Source organism: Haliaeetus leucocephalus, unplaced genomic scaffold (assembly GCF_000737465.1).
Source record: "Haliaeetus leucocephalus isolate CR32 unplaced genomic scaffold, Haliaeetus_leucocephalus-4.0 Scaffold68, whole genome shotgun sequence".
Lineage (NCBI taxonomy): Eukaryota > Metazoa > Chordata > Aves > Accipitriformes > Accipitridae > Haliaeetus > Haliaeetus leucocephalus.
Window position 1 is genome coordinate 483,894 of NW_010972504.1, and position 13,014 is coordinate 496,907.

Below are 13,014 nucleotides of genomic sequence, written 5' to 3' on the forward strand. Positions count from 1 at the left end.
GGCGGCGGCCCGCTAAAGCCCGGCCGCCCGCCCGCAGGATGCCCGGCATCCAGGAGTACCTGCAGCAGCCCCTCCTCAGCGGCCTGCGGGACAAGGCCTCCTACGTGCGGAGAGCGGCCGTGCTCGGCTGCGCCAAGATGCTGCAACTGCAGGGGGACTCCGAAGTGGGTAAGGGGGGGGGTTCGCGCCGGGCCGCGCAGGGCTGGCCTCCGCGGGGGAGCGCTCGCTGGGCTGCAGGCGGGGGTCGCCCCGGGGCCGGGGCACACGGCTGCCAAGAGCCAGCCCCGGGCGCGGTGCCCTGCCTCCGGGCTGCCGCGGCTGCGAGAGAGAGGGAGGGAGAAGGAGGAGGACGGTGAGCGGAGAAAGGAGGTCCCACGCCAGAGCTCCCCTTGCGTACCTGCTTTTGCAGGGCTTCCCGCAGCACCCGGCTTTTCCGCAGTCCCTGGTCGGCCGGGTTGCCGTCCTCGCACCTGCAGACCTTCAGGGAAAAGTTGTGCCAAGGGCAGGTGTTGCTGTAGAGCTGCCGGTTTTGTTGAGCGCTTCTCCCAGTTCAAGCCGTACCTTTTGCTCCTGATAAATGCTTACAGACAGCGATTGAGTGGCAGCGTGTCAACAGAATTTGATATAAGGACCTCTGCTTCTTCGCAGATGGTGCGTTAGTGAATGAGCTGTACAGTTTGCTTCGTGACCAGGATCCCATTGTAGTCGTGAATTGTCTGAGGGCCTTAGAAGAGATCTTGAAGAAGGAGGGAGGAGTTGTCATCAACAAACCCATTGCCCATCATCTCCTCAACAGGTTTGTTTTCTTTGATACTAAGGTGCTGCTGGACGCTTCATTCTTGTTCTTGGGTTTTGTGTGCTACCAGAGTGGGTATTTCTGGGCTCCTGTCAGAACTCGAAGGGAGGTGTCAGGCACCCAAAGGTGGAAGTGCCCACCCTAAGAGAAACTAAATTGCTTCTATGCTAAGGTCTTAAGAGAAATCTGAGATGCCGTGCTTTTCCAGGGAGTCTTTGCTTCAGCTGGTGGTTTGTTTTGCAATTGTAGGTTAATGTGATTAGGTTGGGGGGGTGGTGGTGTGGGTACACATGATATTTATGGGACAGGTATGTTCTAGTATGTCTCTCCCAACCCGTTGAAAGGTATATAACTCATCTATTGCTTGAAGAAATTAACTTTTCTGCAGGTAATTCTACATGATCTGGCAAAAGAGGAGTATTGCTCTGCCCAGGGTTCTTGTCAATGTTGCTGTCTGGCTTAGAGCACCAGCAAAAGTGCACATGACTGATAACTGAGTTAAGCCTATGTGCATACACTGGTCGATTCTCTTGTGATAAAATTGTGGTATCTACTTCTGAAGCATGGCATTTGGTTTGGAAAAGAGACCGTAAGAAGCTCAGAGGCTAAGGCCTCTACTCTGCCCAGCACAGATCTTTGTGCGCTTCTTGACTCCTGCAAACTGTGTTTATTCTCTTGGCAGGATGGCTGATCTGGATCAGTGGGGGCAAAGTGAGGTGCTTACCTTCCTTCTGCGTTACAAACCCCGCAGCGAGGAGGAACTCTTCGACATACTCAATTTACTGGATGGCTATCTCAAAAGCAGCAGCCCCAGCGTTGTGATGGCAGCCACCAAGCTTTTCCTAGTGCTGGCCAGGGAGTACCCACATGTGCAGGCAGATGTTTTGGTGAGAGTGAAGGGACCGCTGCTGTCTGCCTGCACCTCTGAGAGCAGGGAGCTCTGCTTCACTGCGCTGTGCCATGTACGTCAGATCCTTGGTAGCCTTCCTGGCCATTTTAGCAGCCACTACAAAAAGTTCTTCTGTTTGTATTCAGAGCCCCACTACATCAAATGCCAGAAGATGGAGGTGTTGTGTGAGCTGGTAAATGATGAAAATGTACAGCAAGTGCTGGAGGAGCTGAAGGGCTATTGCACTGATGTATCAGTAGAGCTTGCCCAAGGGGCGATCTTCGCCATAGGTAAGAGCTGTGTCCTGCCTCAGGAGCAGCTGCAGCCCTAGATCTTTAAGGTGGGCCTTTCTCTGCTGAAGTTTATCTGGCCAAATGCCAAATAACTGATCTGTCCTGAAGCAGTACAGCCTTCTATAGAGCAGCCTCCCCAGGAATGTTTTGTGTGAGTGTGTTTCTAAACCACGATTGTGCTGATTCTTTCAGAAGTCCTGGCATTGAACTGTTTCAGGTTGCGCATAATGTCCTTGAATCTCGTTCAAATGTCTGTGCTCTGATGAGATGCTCTAAAGGAATTGTGTCATTTCATCTTATTAATGAGCCTTATAGTATTGAATGAAACTGCGTAGTGGATGGAGGAGCTGCTCTAATACCTGCTTGTTCTTTTGAGTTGTGATGGGGGCAGAGTTAAGGTGATTTGGGGCACTTTAGTTTTGGTTTTGTAAGCTTTAAAATAGGTACGTTTCTATAGTATACATAAGAAGAAAGCCAGGGATGCTAAAATGCCTTTCTTATGTGTTACATTTAAGAAAAGTTCAGAATTCTTCTGAGGCATGGCTTCAGAAAAAGAAACATATCCATTGTGTGGCGAACAAGTTCATTTGACTATGCTTTCAGAAATAGTAGTCAAAAAGGAAAAGAGAAAGACTGTTTCTTTAAAGTGAGTTTGTGATGAATAGTTGGGCTCGTGGTTCATATTTCACTCTGCTAAAAGGTTGACTTTTATGTCCTTTGGCATCTCTGCAGGCAATATTGCTAGGACATACACAGAACAGTGTGTGGGGATTCTGACAGAGCTCCTGGGGCTTCAGCAGGAACATATCACTTCAGGTAATCATCTGCAGGTTGTTTGCCTGGCTTATGCTTTCAGGAATTGGCCTTGCTGGGGCTTGTGATCCCAAACTCAAGGGTCTCAGAAGCACTTGGCTGTTAATTTAATTGGCAACTTCAGGTGGAAGTCTTCCTGGTGGAGTTGGGGGTATATAGTGTGACTGGACAGTTTTTCCTTCCTTAGGAACTACTCTTTGTGGTGAACGGGGAGATGGTCATAGCTGCCTTCATGGTCTGATGTGGAGACTCCTTTCTGGCTGCCACCTCCGAGGGAGTGAGGGACTCGCAGACCATTTTAGTGACTGTTTGAGGGCCAAGATGATTAATGGATCTTTTAAATCTTTGTGATTTCTGTTCCTCATATAATAGTCTGATTCAGTTGTACCCAGGCTTCTCTTTTTCTTTTGCTGCCCTCAGATCTAACTGCATATCATTGCTGTTTCTGCCCTCTCCTTTAAGTGGTCTTGCTTTCAGTTTTGAAAATCAAATGCTTGCGCTCAGCTGTTGAATTAGATCTCGGAAGCGCTGGTGTTTCTGTAAGTGGGCAGCAGAGCCCTTAAAATTTTGACCTAAAGTTCATGAGACTCGTTTTGAATTGGTGTTAGTTTTAATTTGTCATTCTAACCTTGTGTGTCTGAAGCATCATGAGTCACTGTCTTTTTAAAGGCTGGGGAATGTCCAGAAGAATGATTACTTTCCAGCAGCCAGAGGAACAATCTGAAGTTTCAGTGCTTTATTTTAGACTTGGTGCAGCTTTGCTCTGACAAACGCAGTGTCATGGGACTTTGAAGAAGGGTGTCTCAAATCAGTCACAAGCAAGGCACTGACCTCCCTAGCTAAGATTTGCAAAGTTTCGAGTGGGGTTTTTTTTTGGAATTTCCCCTCCCCCCACCAGTGGTTTTATAACTCTTGGGGAATGCTGAGCATTTTGTTTCATTGCAGCGGTAGTACAGGCTTTTCGGGACCTGGTTTGGCTGTGTCCCCAGTGCACGGATGCAGTGTGTCGGGCACTGCCTAGCTGTGAGGACACCATCCAGGACAGTGAGGTAAGGTGCCTTTATGCCATGGGCTGGCAGCTGTTGAGGATGGGTGGGCAATGACTGTTTGGCTTTCCTTTGGCTGGTGATTGGCGGGCAAAGATCAGAGATCTTCAGAGGACTTGTTCTCTTGAATCTGTTTATTTCACGTCAATGCGGTCTTTCTGGTGAACAGCACCTATATGCTATTTTTTCTGTGTTTCCTTCAGGGCAAGCAAGCGCTGATCTGGCTCCTGGGCGCACATGGTGAGAAAGTACCAAATGCCCCCTATGTTTTAGAGGACTTTGTGGAGAATGTGAAATCAGAGATGTTCCCAGCAGTGAAGATGGAGCTTCTGACAGCATTGGTGCGACTTTTCCTGTCTCGTCCTGCTGAGTGTCAGGACATGCTAGGGAGACTGCTCTACTACTGCATAGGTGAGTTCCCTTCATTCTGTTTCACTGAAGCTGTAGTACAGGCTTTTTGGGACCTGGTTTGGCTGTGTCTCCAGTGCATGGATGCTGTGTGTCAGCATCCTAGCTGTGAGGAGACCATCCAGGATGGCAAGGTAAGGTGGCTTTATGCCTTAGGCTGCTACTTGGCCCCTAGCTGTCTGGTTGGTGAGTGTAACAGGCTTACACTGTATCCCTGAGAATCTGTTTTTAGTAATTAAGGGTTAGTACTTCGGGGAAATCTGGATGATAGAATTCTCCATAAATTATGTCTCTCTCTAATTCACAGAGGAGGAGATGGATATGGCAGTACGAGACCGTGGATTGTTCTACTATCGCCTTTTGCAGTCTGGTGTGGAAGAAGTGAAACGGGTCCTGTGTAGCCCCAAGTCTGACCCCTCCCTGGGGCTCCTGGAAGACCAAACCGAGCGATCTGTGAATACATGGGCTTCAGAGTTTAACACTCTTGCACCAGTTTATGGCAGAGAATGCTGGGCACTTGTGACTGCTCACCAGCCAGCAGAACTGTCTTACACTTGTTCTCCTTGTACTGACTCCAGGAACAGAGACACAGGTAACCTGCCTCACCTTCACCTGGGATCCATTTTCCCCTTGCCGGTAGATGTGGGTTTCTTTGGAAGAAGATCACAGTACTTTGAGAATGCTGACTTAGTGTTCTGACTACCTTGTGCAATGCATGGCTGATCACCACCTCACTAGTCCAGGGGATGCTGCTGGAGGCGCTGTGATTCCAGCCTTCTTCATCTGATGACTTCATAAGATGTTCTTCGTGAAATTGGGAGCTGCACCTTGTATGCTACATCTCACATGTTTGTGGTTTCATTTCAGAGTCACTGATTTCTGAAGGGAATAAAGAAGTCCTCAAGGTTCATCCCGATACAAGCAGCCTGACCTTAATTCCTGATGTTTACCTGACTGCAGAACAGTTTGAGAAGAACTGGCTGAGCCTGGAGATGAGCTGCCACCTCTCTCTGCCCTGGTGTGGGACTGTTCATCCAGATACCATACAGACGGCTCTTCATGTTGTCCACATCCATACTATTGCTATGAGCAAGGCTGGCGTCCAGCCATGGAAAGCTTATCTCAGTGCTCAGGATGACACAGGTTGCCTCTTCCTAACAGAGCTCTTGCTTGAGGCGGCAGATTCAGAGATGCAGGTTTCAGTGAAGCAGAGCGAGGCAAAGCCGGAGGCACTGCAAACCTTTGTTTCGGCATTAAGGACAGTCATGGGGACAGTTGCCGGACTCGGGTCCTAATTGGTCCCTGCTCCCTGTAGGATGCTTGCTCAGGGCACAGGAAAAGTTTATTTCTCTGGCTTCATTTGCCATACCTGATGCTGGTTTTGTACTTTTAAACTGTGGGAGTGTTAGCATCCCTTTCCTGGGCCTGGAAGGCACACGTGGTGTGGGGGTAGCTGCAGGTGGCAGGTATGGCATTGCTGCAGCTGGTGAATGGGGCAGGGTGAAGGGTCTGTCCTCCCTCTGGGCTGGGGAAGGGACAAGGTAATGCATTTGTGAGCCTGCTGCTTCTGGTGTGAGTCACAGAAGTGGTGGCATCTACAGTGATTATCACAAGACACTAACATTACTGATGGAACCAGAAATGAGCAAAATTCAGGGATGTGTGTTGGAGAGGTTTTTTGTGAGAGTTGTAAATAATTCATAAAAGTTCAGAAACTCCAGGACTCTGCTACTTATCTCACATTAAGAGGAATGGTGCAGTGAAGAGAAGTATTTAGTTCTTGGCTCCCTTTACATGTGATTTATTTTTCTGTCTGATAGACAGATTTCATTAGTGGCTTCACTTACGGGTGAATGGAGCTCTGCTCCGTCGGAGACGGGTGGACAGGGTACGTTGTGCTTACTGGAACCGGCATGTTTCTTTTTCAAGAGAAAGAAGTGTATTTTATAGTTGAAATGTGTTACTGTAGTCATGAATTACCCTCTCTGAAGTTCCCCCCTCAACTCCCTGTGGCCAGGGTGCCTGTAAGGAAATGCAGGAGTGTGCAGGTTGTGTATGATGTGTTTGCGTGAGTTAATATGGCCTGAGTTTTGTAGCCTGCATCACTTTGGCCATGTCAGTGAGCTCTCAGTCCTTGGTACTCACACCAGTAACGGAAGAATTGCTGTTTAGATAATTAACCTGTATGGAATATTAAATTTTGGCTGATACTAATTTTTACTATTTGTTATTTCATAACTAGAATGGGCATTTAAAGGTTTGTTTTCTGTGTAGTACTTATTTCTGTGCAGTACTGTCATCCTGTCCTCACCGTACAGTATATGAGATGGTGCAGTAACTGTGTGGCTAAATTTTTACAGTTTTTAAAGTTATACTCTGGCCAGCCTCGGGATTTGTTTTTTGAAGAGTGTGGTAACAGCACTCCATCTGCTCTATTGAAAGTTAGGGAGAGTCAGACTTTGTACAGTGTCATGAGGAATTTCTGTGTCACAGCCACGTTTTACACAGTGGCAAAACCCTGAAGAAGGTTCTTTGGCTTAAGGTTGCGGTACATAGGTTACTATAACCGGGCTTTATGGCACTCTTGTAAGGAGTAGCTTTGTTAACTCTATTCTGTAAGATTTCTTTTAATTTTTAATTTCTTTTAATTTTTAATTTCTTTTAATGACTGTATTGTGCCTTTAAATTGCAATATGCCTTCCATGCACTTCACTGAAACACTGCTGTCACTGTTAAACAACAGGCTTTAGATTTTATTTCTGATTTTCCTAATAAAAATGTGAATCATTCGTGCCTGTTTTCTGGAGTACTTGTTCATTCAACTCTTAAGTCTGTGGGATGGAGTTATCCGATCACTACTGTGGATCTGGACGGACTGCAGTCCAGTTCCTGGCTTTGTGTCAGACAGGGCTTTTCTCTCCCAACTTCCTTGAAGCAAAGCTTTAAGGAGCAATCATGCAATAATTAATTTCAGTCTCATATGCCAAATTACTGTAACAGGTAAACTACCTACAGGTGAATGCAAAGGTAGGTAAGAAGTCAGTTGTAGCAGGGCTCCTATTAACAGTCTCCAGTGTCGTTATGCATATGCTGTATTCCTGTCCTTATGGAGAGCTGCATTGGAGCATTGGGATTATGCAGTTTTCAGAAAAAAAATAGTTGGTAGCTTGTTGGCAAGCTATGATTTACTCTGCTGTGGCTAGACCAAGCCTGGTCTTTGCTTGGGATGGGACTTGGAGCTTCTAGCCTTTTATCCAGACCCCTTTCTTAATGAATGAACAGGTCAGCAGTCTTTGATAACTTGTAAATACTTATTTCAGTTGATCTTAACAGAAACGACTTACTTTGAAACTAAACCACACCCATAGCTTGAATGACGAGAGTTAGAGCAAATATTGGTGTGTTGCGCTGTCCCAGGGAGGAGGCTGGGGCCATACTCTTCCCAGAAGGAAGAACCTGTGCAGCTTTGGGAAAAGGAAGCCAAAATCCAGAGGCAAAGCTCACCCGCACATAAAAGCAGCTGCGGTGGTGTCCCTGCCCACTCTGCGGTGGGGAGACATGCTGCAATGGCAACCTTTGAGGAGCAGACAGCATGTGTTGTGGAAGCCTTGTTCTCTGACCTCCTAAGTGAAGATGAGAGTCAGTGCCGGAGCCTGGAGACAGACTCAGAGGGTAAGGCCTGTTGTGGGAGATAAAAATGGTTTCTTTGCTGCAGATGATAGAGGATGGAACACTTAAAGGAAGGAGGCTGTAGCTTGGGGTTGGGTTTCCTAAAACGCAGGATTGTGATGACTTCCAAGCTATCTGTTTTGGGAGAAAAGTTAGAGCAAGTTGTCTGAATGCCGGGCAGCCCACAGGAGCAGTCTGCCTTGGCAGGGCCGGGCAATGGGGGATGTGAAGGACAGCCACCCTGCTTTCCACCCCACGGGGCTGTGGGTGCCGGCAGCAGGCAGCGCCGGCAGGGAAGGTGCTGCTGGCTGCTGGGCCCTGCGCAGGTCCATAGGTCCTGACTTGCTCCAAACCAAGGGGGTGGGACACATTTTAACTGTCGCTATCAAAAAGAAAGCTCATATTTCTTATTGGACAAAAACAGTTGCTTTAATGTGTAAGACGGAATGTGGTCTTTGCTTCCCAAATGCCCAATATCATTTGGGCTAGTTTGGTTTGCTGGGCAATGCTGCAAGAAACCCAGAATTTCACCCATATTTATATTGCTTTTCCTGTTATTTTCTTGGCAACAAAGTAGTTAAAATGTCCCAAGAGACACTGGGATCTTGCTGACACCAGAGAGCAAGCAAAGTCCAGTTCTCAAAAGGTTCATGGAAGTTCGTCATTTTGCCTAAAGAAGAAGTCTCCGTTAGCATATTGCTCATTTCCCTCTCCTGGATTAGACGCTTGTGCCTCTGCCTGTGCTGTCCTCAGCACTCTAAAACTGCCCCAGAGCCCCAGGAGACGCAGGCTTCTGCCCAGGGCTGCAGGCGCCAAGTGCCAGCACCCGAATGAGACGAGCTGAACTGGAATTAGTGACTGGATGAGGGAGGGGGGGTGGATCAGGAAGTGATGCCTCCAGATAAAGTTGCCTAGCGCTTTATGTCGAAAGATCCTGCTTTCAGTTCCTTGTAACTTTGCCAAACGTGGAAATAGTTTTGCTGAAACTTTCAGCATTGGGTAGCTCCTTCTGGCTGAACCTTGTTTTGGTAATATTCAGAAAAAATAAATAATACTCTGTTGGTTTTTTTCCCCTCAGGATGCTTTAAGGGGAAAATGCTTTAACTGAGGCACTCCCCCACTTTAGAACTTCTCAGCTAAATTACTTAATGGTTTTATATACTTGAAATTTCTGAAGTATGCCTTTTGCTCCTTTGTGAAAACCTTCCCAAATTTGAGTCGCTATGACACTTTGAAAAGTTGCAATTTGCGCTTGCTCAGAAGAGACCTTGAGTATAATATCTAAACTCTCTGAAGACTGCACACGATGATCTGCAGCCTCAAAATGCTGGGGGAACGCAGGCAGGACTTTGCCATCCGATTGCTGCTGCTGTGTGACTGCAGTTGGAAGAGAGAGATAAGATGTTCTCCAACTCTGCTGACTTGCCTTGCTTGCTTCTGGCAGCCTGGGAGGAAGGAGCTGCCAGAACCCAGAGGGGTGAAAGAGAGGCGTTAGGGATGTCCATGGAGAAACAGGAGTGGGAATGAACTGAGACTTGAGCACGAAGCAGCAGAGGTGGGAGGAAGGAGATCTGGACAAACCCATGGCACAGAGCCTCTTGGTCCCTGTAAATCAATGGATACGTGAACAGCTGTATGATATCTCTTAGGGACTTTGGTTTTACGTTTCCTAATATGTCTTGTCAGAGGTCTACCCTGCATTAACCTCCCGAGTGCTTGAGGCAGTAACTACCATAGTGCCTGCCGAAGGCAGCGTTTTGGAGGCAGTAGGCAGCTAAAGGGGCTGGGCTGTCAAGTGTGGGTTCTCTTTCTCTGCCTTTAATGCATTATGCTGAAAGCCCTCACCTTGCTCTCTCTGCTCTAGAGCCTATGCAGTTGGCAGGAGAGCCTCAAACCAGGTTTGACCCGGTTGTGGTCGCCAGTCGTCTGCGGCAGATGGGGGACCAGTGCAACATGGATTTTGAAAGGGTTTCCTCGGAGGCTCTTGCTGAAGTGCTCAAGGGAAAGGTAAGGCGCAGCTTGTCCTGCCTGGCCTGGCCAGCTTCTGGTCTGTAGGCCAGCCTTGTCTCACCTTGTGTCAGAGAATGGGAAAAAACTGGGGAGCAGCACAGCTTATGCTGCAGGAGTCGGGGGGGATCTGAGGGGAAGGGGCACGATACCCCACAGCATCCCTTCATTTCTGTGTCGTGGGCAGCACACAAGCCACCGGGACAGAAGCCAGACAAGGCGCAGTGGGACCTGCCCTTTCTCCTCCTCTCTTCCAAAGGAGCTGCTTTTTATCACCCGAGAAGCCCTGGAGCTGCCTGTGCTGGCCCATGGTCACAGGAGATGCTCTGGAGTTGGTGGGGGCAGCTAGTGTGTGGAGGGGGGAAAGGAGGAAGACTGTGGCGAGAGGAACAGAGCGGGTTCTCCAGCCTGCTGCAGACGATCTGGCTCCAGCCTGCCCTGCAGCCAGAGCTCTCGTGCCAGCACACTTCCAGCGCAAGTGCTGCAGGCAGCTCTAGCTTCGTGTTCGTTGCAGTTCTGGTTAGGCTACCGGCTGTCCTCCCCAGTCCTTCAACTGTGCTGCGGCTTGTACAAGCCACGGTAAAGGACAGCCCTGCCTTGAATGTCCTATGCTGTGTGGGGTCACCTGCTCTAGTCGTGGGTAGAAGAAGCAAATGCAGGAATTGAACTCAATGTTGGATTTTGAGCCAAGACGTACTTATCATGCTGTCATTTAAAAAGAAGCTCAAACTGTCCTCTCGATGCTTCCAGATGGAGAAGTTTGGGGCTGCTGTGGACTCCCTCAGCAGGAGCTGGAGTGACCAGAACCCTGAGATGGTCTATGAGAGAGTCTTTCTCCGTGTATCTGTGAAATTGCTAATGTATGTTGCTAAGAAAGTCCCAGCTATGGTGCATCCCAACCAACTCATAAAAGTGATTAATGGAAATTTTCGAGTGAGAAAATACATTGAGGCCTGCGGCGGATGGGTAAGGGTGTGAAGGTGGTGGTGATGTTTGCCTGGGCATTTATGGCTCTTCCTTTGTGTCTCTCACCTCTCCCACCTGCCTCATATGGCTCGTCACCGATACCCAGCGTGTCCTGCAAGACACGCGCACCAGCTAACTCTGCGTATAGCCGTGGGGGCATGGCTTTGCTCAACACCTCAGTGAAGTCTTACTGGAGTCAGTGTCAAAAGTCCCATCTGCTTCTCTGTCTCAGGGTTCAATTCCTTATCTCAGTATCTTGGAAGCTCAGCTTGCTCCCTTAGATGAGAATCAAGGTAATGAAGGATGGGCCATACAAAAAGCACTGTCCTGCTCATGCAGCTTTACAAACCCCACTTGGTGCGTTTTACCCAGGGAAGGGAAAAAATTGGTCCAGGAGAAGGTCACAGCAGGAGGCAGGTCATTCATCCCTCCATCCCATGTCCTTCTCTTCCTGCTGTTTCCTTTAAACCTGCCTTGAATTCTTTCTCTAAAACACATACACATGGGGTTTTTTGTTTGTTTTCAGGAGAACTTGGACAATTGAGAGAAAGGGCTATACTACTTTCCAGAAGGTGAAGCTGGGCTTGTCATTGATTTAACTGGAAAAATGCTGTTGTACTTCTTCTGGAGACTGCAAGCAGAGTTCTACACATAAGCAATATGTAAAAGAGATTCTGTATCACCACAAGCAAAAATGAATAAATGTTTGTTGTTACTAATTCGTTTTTCTTCTTGTGTTTCTCTTAAATATAGCCATAAAAGCAGGCTTCACTCTTATTCAAGGTTTCTAGGTTAGTGCTGCAGACTCATCAGGTGAATGTTTTAAAACATGTTTCCATTAGTTATTCTAAAGATCTCTTGGTTCCTCTCACATGATTCAAAGGCTTATTTTTTAAAAATTAACATTTGACATTATTTTAATCTGCAAGTGATGGCTCTTTCAGAGTGATCAGCAGCCCTTTGCCTTTTAGAAACTGGATACAGAAATCTTGTAGCTATTCTGTACCTGATCTGCAAGAAAACACAAGAGGGGAATACATTTAATGACTCTAGTTACAATCAGAAAGAGAAACAGACTTGGCACAGCTAATCTGAAGTCTTTGTGCAAAATGTGAGATATTGGATAGATCAAGGTAGTGACTCCCATACCTTTTTTTTGTTTTTTTGGGGGGTGGTTTTTAGTTTTGATTAGTTTAGTTTTTTCCCCAGTTCTGCAAGTAGAGGAAGTGGATGTCCTTCGAGAACTTTGCTCTCTGCATCTTCTTCCCACTTCGGAATGACCTCCACTTTGTCCTATGGGGTTTTTTTAGAGTACCTGTGAGTGTTAACGAGAGTGAGTGAGGTGAATTAGGCTGGCATAAGTAATTTGATTTCTATAGTCTACTGGAGTCAGATTTGATGCTCTCTTTTTGCACAAGCTGCCAGATGTGGGGAATTGTGGCTGGAAGAGTTGACCTGAAGCATGTTGATAGGTTTTCTCTGTTCAGAAGCAGTCACGCAGTTCAGGGGAGTAACATGTGCAAGCCAGGTTCAGGTGCTCAGCATCTGCCTGAAGTATTCCTTCAAAATATTTTGCAGTTAATGTGGAAAACAGGCAAAGTTCTAAGTGTGAAGGGGGACTGTGGATTTTGCACACCGGTTTAGGGACTCCTATAGTTGCAGCACATTCCGAGACTGAAGCCTTCGCCCCGATTGCCCGGCAGTGAAATGCAGCCGCCCGTGGGCATGCGTGGCTCAGCTGCTGCCCGCCATGCTTGCCCCTCTGGACCGTGGCCTGGCAGGGCCATGCTGCTGGTGGTGGCTGGACATGGTGCTTAAAGAAGTCGGGTGTCGATGTGCTTGGCTCTGGTCTCCAGGTCTCCAACACCCGACCACCTTCGTGGCACAGTGCTGGGGAAAGAGCTGGGCATGCTGGAGGGACGCGGGGCAGCTCTGCTCCTGCCGCGAGGCTTCTGCCCAGCCCAGCGCTGCCTACCGTTGCCGTGCAGTGCACGTGAAGTGTGTGTGGTTTTAAAAGGAGGTGCTAGGGCCCCAGGTTGTGTGTTTTGTTTTGTTATTTGACCGCAATATCTGTTGCGTACTAATTTCCTTTAAGACTTGTGATGAAGTCAGTAAACCACAGCCTGC

At 47.9% G+C, this 13,014-nt stretch overlaps 2 protein-coding genes across 2 annotated transcripts; both read left to right on the forward strand.

Annotated features, from left to right (window-relative positions):
- Window positions 1–34: 34 nt before the first annotated feature.
- On the forward strand, window positions 35–6,977 carry AP4B1 (adaptor-related protein complex 4, beta 1 subunit). The gene is made up of 8 exons (XM_010578680.1): window positions 35–168; window positions 649–796; window positions 1,479–1,975; window positions 2,711–2,794; window positions 3,737–3,840; window positions 4,041–4,248; window positions 4,553–4,837; window positions 5,113–6,977. The coding sequence occupies exons 1-8, from the start codon at window positions 39–41 to the stop codon at window positions 5,538–5,540; spliced, it is 1,884 nt and encodes a 627-aa protein (XP_010576982.1). The 5' UTR covers window positions 35–38; the 3' UTR covers window positions 5,541–6,977.
- Window positions 6,978–7,679: 702 nt separating this feature from the next.
- Window positions 7,680–11,470, forward strand: BCL2L15 (BCL2-like 15). Its single transcript, XM_010578694.1, has 4 exons — window positions 7,680–7,917; window positions 9,779–9,921; window positions 10,672–10,887; window positions 11,414–11,470. Exons 1-4 carry the CDS (start codon window positions 7,812–7,814, stop codon window positions 11,429–11,431), a joined length of 483 nt encoding a protein of 160 aa, XP_010576996.1. The 5' UTR covers window positions 7,680–7,811; the 3' UTR covers window positions 11,432–11,470.
- The last annotated feature ends 1,544 nt before the right edge of the window (window positions 11,471–13,014 follow it).

Bases quoted from the DNA above. Each gene is read 5' to 3' on its own strand.
- AP4B1 (XM_010578680.1), top strand. From the start codon at position 39: ATGCCCGGCATCCAGGAGTACCTGCAGCAGCCCCTCCTCAGCGGCCTG. The intron at 1,976-2,710 runs GTAAGAGCTGTG...GCATCTCTGCAG, and splicing joins AGGGGCGATCTTCGCCATAG to GCAATATTGCTAGGACATAC. The intron at 4,249-4,552 runs GTGAGTTCCCTT...TCTAATTCACAG, and splicing joins ACTGCTCTACTACTGCATAG to AGGAGGAGATGGATATGGCA.
- BCL2L15 (XM_010578694.1), top strand. From the start codon at position 7,812: ATGGCAACCTTTGAGGAGCAGACAGCATGTGTTGTGGAAGCCTTGTTC. The intron at 7,918-9,778 runs GTAAGGCCTGTT...TCTCTGCTCTAG, and splicing joins CCTGGAGACAGACTCAGAGG to AGCCTATGCAGTTGGCAGGA. The intron at 9,922-10,671 runs GTAAGGCGCAGC...CGATGCTTCCAG, and splicing joins CTGAAGTGCTCAAGGGAAAG to ATGGAGAAGTTTGGGGCTGC.